We start from the raw sequence: 7026 nt of genomic DNA, 5'->3' as shown, positions 1-7026 counted from the left end.
CACACACACACACACACACACACACACACACACACACACACACACACGAAAACCGAAATTGACGAAAGTTAAGGCCAAATAAATATCGAATCAAGTGTGGTAAGCGAATTGAGCAAAGCAATGCTTTATGAAACAGAAGACTTGAATGTTCGTATACCTTCATTTTTTCGTAGAAAAATGTGTAAAATTCAAAACGACGAACCTCATTAACACACGTTTTAACGTGTATATTGGCGCTATGTTTCCAGTAAATAAAAAAATTATTCGAATTATGTGATTAGCCACAAAATACACTACGTTTATATTCTGTGTGCAAATTGGCCAGAAATAATATGTGTGTGTGTTATTTCTTTTTTTTTTAATTTATTTGTTGATCATATAGAGTTATAATATTATGTACATGGTAATTGGATTTCTACTTATTTTTGAAGAGAGAAAAAAAAGAGAATTAAATTGAACATCGTGTTCGCAATTTTGCATGGAAACAAATACAACATGTTTCATCTTGTGGTGAATAAATACTTAATTTATTGGGTCATTCACAAATATCGCAATGTTCCCCTTCATTTTATGCTCATATATTTACCTCGTGCAATCAATTCTAGGCAATTCTTTAATCGATTTGAATCGCCAATGACTATTGCGCGACTCAATCGAAACCTTACCACACCTAATTATTTTCCAATTTAACTTGCACCATTTTGGTTCTTCTTAAATTCTAATTAATATTTCTTCTTATCTATTTGATTTCAATCATTTAGGCTCAATTCATCTTATGCATTGCACACACAATTCGGGCTTTGTGCACTGACTGCAGTTTCCCATCATTCGTATCGGCATTACTCTTACTGAACGCTTCCATATTCTTCGTGCTATTTATGAACTTTTATGTTCAAACATATAAAAAACAATTGACGCTAGAAAAAAAGATTGACTGAACATTTATGATTATAATGTAATTTGATTTATGATATTTATAATTATAAAAAAAAATCATTTTAATAAAAATAAAAACTTTTATTCTACGAAGAAAAGAGACCGAAAAAAACAAAATAAACAGAAATTAAAAATTTGACGAGAAAACAAATCCACCATTACAATGAGTTGTTTTATTTATGGTGTCAGTTTTATAGTCAAGATAAAAGACCACCATTTATTCAAATGGCTAAACTGGCTTTGAAAATGTTGGCAAATAAGTGAACAAAGGTCCAATATATGTGAGTAGAATAATATGATGCAATACTTAAAATTCATGATCACATTAGGTAAATTGAATATGAAATATGAGTCTGTTTTTTTTTCTTCTCTTCTCTTTGCTGTTTATAAATAAGAAAACTTGACAAAACGATGCCCGAAAATACACAAAGAAACAGTAAAATCTGTTCGATGTAAGTAAAGGCTTGTGTTTGAAGATCATTGAAGTGCCCAATGCGTCCATTCAAAAACAATAAACGGCTGACATGTGTAAGTACTGGTGTATTGGCTCGTGCCCATTTATTTGATTAGAGAAAATGAATAAGAAGAGGTAAAAGTCAATCGAAATGAAAAAAGGTTTTGAACTTGACTGCGAAAATAAATTAAAAAAAAGAGTTCACGACGTGGATTTAAATACGTTTAATCGACGAATGTTACGGTCGGTGTTCGTATTATTGCTGTGTACGCGTACAATGTTGACAACGACTACAACAACAACACTAAATGTAATAGTGTCGACATTGTTCATTTCATACAAAAGGGCGATCATTACCTTTGATATAATTACGTACGCATTCCGGTCACCAATGGTCAAATAGCTAATGTTTTTTTTTTGCAAATTTGTTAGATGTCTTTTTTTTCTCTCTCTTTCTGCCTCCATTCAATTCGACTTTGTTTCATTCATATATTTTTTTAATTCGCACTAGACCATCACAAAAAGACGACAAACACATACCTTAAGATATTTGAAGGCACTGACCGATCGGTTTGATTACGTTTTGTGGGCATTGAAAGAAAGGAGGAAAGGAATTAAAAGAATGAAAACAAAAGAGTCACTTCGATTTCAAACACTCAGATTACATATTGACTGTGTATTCGTGCTGGTTAGTTTTTTTTTGTCTTCTTGGTTTTTGTTTTAATTCGTGTCATCCTTTATTTATTTAGCTCACTATCATACAATTTGGGGTATACACAACATTGATATTAAATTGTTGCTAAATAATCCTGGCCCATACGTTTTTAAACGTATGTGTGTGTTATGCAAATGCTATTGTCAGTGCGTCTGTGCATTATGTGTGCGCGATACTTTTGAACTTAATTAATGAGTCATACAGTCTACAAATATATTAATTATGCATTTGAATGTGTGTATCGGAGCAGTTGATTTTGTTGTTCCTTGTCATAATGGATTCTTCTTCATTTATATTTTTTTTTATTCATCATTTCTCTTTCGTTTTCGTGCTTTTTTTTAAATACATATTTCATTTTGCAGTTGATTGTCATATTTTCAAAATTTATATTCATTTTCTTGTGTTTTGGTTAGCTGCTTAACATTTACTACTATTTTAAATAAAAACAAAAATCGGAGTATTTTACAAACTAATTGAAATTCCATTTGCTTTAGTTGTACCGCTAGAATAATGATTATTCACATTATTTCTGCATGTAATGCCATTACCGTTAGCCATTGTTTTGATTGTGCCATTATTGTTATTTTCAACGGTCATTGGTGGTGAATTGTTGTTGTTGTTTTTATCATTGTTGTCACCTTTGTTGTCATCGTGTTTCTTGCGCAGTTTCCTTTCCTTCACATAAGTTTTATAGTAGAAATCACCAAATAATGCCAACATAAATAGATTCTGCGGCACCATTATGGCAACGGGAAACTTTGGATATCCACAGTCCGATTGAAATAGCAAGGCCAACCAATGGACCATAATCAAGAAAAATTGAATCTGAAATGCAATACAAAACGTAAAATTTAGAATGGAAAAACAAATCGCCAACATCGGTCAGTGATATAAAACAGAATAAACAAAATATTAAGACATTTAAGTAATACGTCTTGTCTATAATACTATAAACATTCATCGCATTGACGTCAAATCGTTTCAGTGTCAAATGATCATTGGCACACAACATATAACAATTGGCGCAACATTCTTAAAACAACACTAATATTCTAATGAGATTGTTACACGCGTCAGTATTGAAATGTCAACAAAATTCAATAGTGGAAAATAATGGTAGCAGAAAATACGAAACAACAAACAAAGTCCATGCGATATTGTTTTTTTTTTTGTTTATAATCTGATTACGCTAACAACCATACTTTTTTTTTACTTTGGGCTATTTTTTGACAGTAAACAAGAGCACACATATGATTGTGTAATTCAGCACAAACAATAAACACACCTCAGTAATGATAAAGGACATCTTTTGAGATGTGATTTGTAAATAATGAGAAAAAATGTGCTCGACAGGCACACACCCTAAAAAATGTTAAGAACACAATTTTCGGTATCCAACAACAACAGAGCAAACGATAAATACAAAAGCAAAACCACAAAGATAATGTAAAGATGCAATAAAAAAAGCTCACAAAATTCGCGCGTTAAAAATTTATGTCCTTGTCATAGTTAATGTATGCGGTGTTAAAATCATATCATTTGAAACCAAGCAATACTCATTCAGAGGCTAAGCACTTTATTTCTCCGTCATAAAGCCGGTTTTTCCTGTTCAATTGAATCTTTTCGTTAGGTAGTAAATTCTATTGTTTACATTTATCTGATGAAAAAATTGAGACAGAGAAATAGCAGCGAGAGAAATTCAGCGAAATCATCTTCAGATGGGTGTGTCAGCATTAAGGACAAATCGAACAAAGTGAATTCAATAAATTTTGCAAAACCACAAATCTGACAAAATTCGATGCGACAAGAACAAAAAGCACTGTCATTGTTGAATGAACTACGATGTTAAATATTAAAAAAAAAAACAATATTGCTAATTTTAAGCTCCTTTCTAAAATTTAACAAAAAAAAAACCACTGGTGCATTGGAGTGCACACAACTAATTGGTGCAATTACAATTCGATCACATAAGATGAATCTAATGTGAACGAACAAAAAATAAGAATGGAAACCGGTATTGATGTAAATTTATCGTAAAGGGTTTGACGTCGTTTTTTGTGCCATAAAAAATTATTTTACAAAATACGAATCACATTTTTTTGCTGTTATTGTTTTTGTATTATTAAGAACAATTTATACGATTTTGTAAACGATATGCTGTTCTTGTATTTTGAAGTAGAATCACCGATATGCCTATGACGCCAAAAGGCAATTGAAAGGGGTCTTTTTACGCGACAAATTACACGACAAAAAATAGTGAGAGAGAGAAACGAATATCAATTACTTTTGCTTGCATGGTGTGTAGTGTTGTTTGCATGGCATTTTTCGTGTGGTTATTGCACATCTTGCTTGTTCTCGATCGCTATTTGTACGGACGTTTAATGAAACAAAAACAAAATGCATGCGAAACGAGTATGATACTGAATGTGACTGAGATGGCGAATTGGAACGAAAGTCAAACAACCATTTTTGCGCTTTGTAACAGGGAGAGAACCTTTGAGTAAGCTAATTATTTTTAAGTTTCCGCAATCTTACAATAGAATGTATTTTGTCTCTTCACAGAGACACACACGCACAAAACATTATAAATCTTTTAATTCTGTGCAAGTGATAGACTAAATATATTTTTGCAATTAGCGTCAAGCACACACAAAATGATATATTATTCCAGTTTTGTTTTTATCTCTAATAAAAAACAAAAATCTTAAAACAAGAAAAAAAAATGAGAGTAGAATTCTATAAATACAACTTACAATTTGTATTTGCGTTATATATTTCTTCCACCAGATATTATTTTTGTATTGCGGTTGAAATGCGCTCACCAGATAATAACCGTACATTACAACATGAATGATTGAATTTAAAAAACCAGTGAATACTGAATGGCCGCCTGGATAAAATTTCGTTGCATTCCATGTTAATAGAACCATTCCGGTGTGATGGTACAAATGTAAAAATGTGATTTGCTTATCCTTTTTTCGTAGCACGAAAAATACTGTATCCAATAGATCGACCACTTTTAACAAAAAATATGTATGACATCCATTTGCAATGATCAGTGGAACCGTGCCAGAGGTAAAGTCCACCGGTTGACACAAGAAACTGTATCCATTTTTGAACTTGTACACATGCTGAAATGCCTAGAATATGGAGAGAAAAAAAACCAAACAACAACAAAATCATCAATAAAAACTATAAATAGTGAAACAAATGAATAATAATTCTCACGACTCTAATTAGAATATGAGATTAGTTTTACGCAATCAAAGTGCGTTGACGTCTGAATGTAATTTGCAAGAAATAATGAATAATTTAAAATAAACGGTCAACAAAATGAAATAATAAAAGAATAATAATTTACTTGGGCAACAAGACGAGCGCACGCTATAATTTGTATGATATTATAAACGATGATTAATTTATTTATGTTGAATGGTTTGCGATTTTTCATGTATTTGGGTCCCCATTTCAGGATGAAGCATAGATAAACCGCAAGAATGCCAAACATTGTAAACGGATTTGACATGAACAACATATCACGTACTCTCGGATCTAGAAATATCAAAAACACTCATAATTATATTGTGCGAAATACAAAACATTCATTTACGTAGTTTATCTGTTTATTTTCGTTATTATTATTATTGAATTATCCAGAACGTTTGTTCACTTCGGGTCTGGAAATATCTGATGACAATGATCACACACACACACACACACACACAAACACACATACATACGCACGCTCATTGCTGCGTGTGTATATCTTTGCAATCGTCAGAAAACCGAACCAAATACGATTCAACGTATAATAATGATTATTAAATATGTTGACGCTCACCACTGATTTCATCGTTGAGATAAAAATAATAGTCGACAATTTTCTTGATCACCAAAGCCATTGTGTTATCGTTCTATTCTCTTTCACTTAACTAATTTCAATTTGTCGTTTACGTGCGTTTTTTATTATTTTATTTGTCTCCTTTGCTGTTGTTTTCGCGATACATGTACTATTTTTAGGGGAAAAAAAGAACTATTCACTCAATGCTCTTTTTTGGGTGTAAAAAGAAAACAAAATGTGCGGTTGATCGAAACATTAATCACTTAGTGTGCACACAGGTCATGAATTGGTATGGCGAAAAAATATCCGTTCTATTTTTTTGTTGAACTTTTTCTGGACGCGATGAGTGTGTGTTTTGTTGTGTATTCCAGATCCAATTCACGTTCTAATCCATTGAATTTAAGAATGAAGTTTTGTTTTTTTTTTTATTTGCACTTAACTCGTCCGCACTGCATTCACTTCGATTAACTAATTTGGTTTTTTTTGATGCGGTTCAAGTCTTTAATCGACCTTTTTTTCGTAAATTGTTCTTTTGACGCACGTTTACTCCTTTCTTTCCGAAAATGCGATAGTTTTTATTCAATTTCACTGCTGCTGTTGCTTCTGATTTTATTGCGATACTTCTGTTGATAGACTTTTACATTTGGCTTTGCTTAAATTCTAAAGTTTTTCGACAGCTCGCGCGCACACACACACACTATTGTTTATAGCACAAAATGCTTAAATTATACATTTTGATATAAATTGCACGCCCATTAGACTAATATTGTGGCATTTTTTACTGGAGAATATTCATTTATAGGTACGTAGCGCGACAGCAATAACGACGATGAAAACGCGCGCCTGAAATAATTAAAACAATTCCATTATTCATTATGAGTTGCGGTTCCAATAATTTGATATAACTGTCGAACTCGTGAAGAGTTCGTAAAAGTTGCAATATAATGCTTCTATTGAAGTTTTTTCCCCCGTCGTTTCGGGCTTCAAGTTTGATTTTCGTTCGAACGTTGATCGATAGCATAAGCATTGCGTGCTTTGACCACAAATACGATTGGTGTGCTTTCTTTTTTTTTCTATCGC

At 32.2% G+C, this 7026-nt stretch overlaps 2 protein-coding genes across 9 annotated transcripts in view; one reads left to right on the top strand and one right to left on the bottom strand.

Annotated features, from left to right (window-relative positions):
* LOC116346875 (elongation of very long chain fatty acids protein AAEL008004) overlaps positions 1 to 1043 on the top strand; it is a 34769-nt gene extending 33726 nt beyond the window's left edge. For 7 of the 8 annotated variants that reach the window (XM_031777133.1, XM_031777137.1, XM_031777131.1 and 4 more), the window contains exon 8: positions 762 to 1043. In XM_031777133.1, the coding sequence (XP_031632993.1) occupies positions 762 to 938 (177 nt within the window). In that variant the 3' untranslated portion in view covers positions 939 to 1043. Of the gene's footprint in view, positions 1 to 30; positions 323 to 761 lie in introns of those variants that run through there. The other variant, XM_031777138.1, reaches the window with a different exon arrangement.
* Positions 1044 to 2051: 1008 nt separating this feature from the next.
* On the bottom strand, positions 2052 to 6717 carry LOC116346898 (elongation of very long chain fatty acids protein 7-like). Its single transcript, XM_031777182.1, has 5 exons — positions 6210 to 6717; positions 5947 to 6115; positions 5467 to 5657; positions 4859 to 5245; positions 2052 to 2930 (listed from the first exon to the last, which is right to left on the bottom strand). The coding sequence occupies exons 2-5, from the start codon at positions 6005 to 6007 to the stop codon at positions 2568 to 2570; spliced, it is 1002 nt and encodes a 333-aa protein (XP_031633042.1). The 5' UTR covers positions 6008 to 6115; positions 6210 to 6717; the 3' UTR covers positions 2052 to 2567.
* Between the last annotated feature and the right edge of the window lie 309 nt (positions 6718 to 7026).

The sequence above is a fragment of the Contarinia nasturtii genome, unplaced genomic scaffold, assembly GCF_009176525.2.
Source record: "Contarinia nasturtii isolate CC-2019 unplaced genomic scaffold, AAFC_CNas_1.1 Cnas_scaffold_1699, whole genome shotgun sequence".
Classification (NCBI taxonomy): Eukaryota; Metazoa; Arthropoda; class Insecta; order Diptera; family Cecidomyiidae; genus Contarinia; species Contarinia nasturtii.
This window is presented reverse-complemented; position numbering and strand designations above follow the sequence as displayed.

Excerpts from the sequence above, each read along its gene's own strand:
- LOC116346898 (XM_031777182.1), bottom strand. The coding sequence starts at position 6,007 with ATGGCTTTGGTGATCAAGAAAATTGTCGACTATTATTTTTATCTCAAC. Across the intron at positions 5,246-5,466 it reads GCGCTCGTCTTGTTGCCCAA|GCATTTCAGCATGTGTACAA; the intron begins GTAAATTATTAT and ends TCCATATTCTAG. Across the intron at positions 2,931-4,858 it reads ATATAACGCAAATACAAATT|ATTCAATTTTTCTTGATTAT; the intron begins GTAAGTTGTATT and ends ATTGCATTTCAG.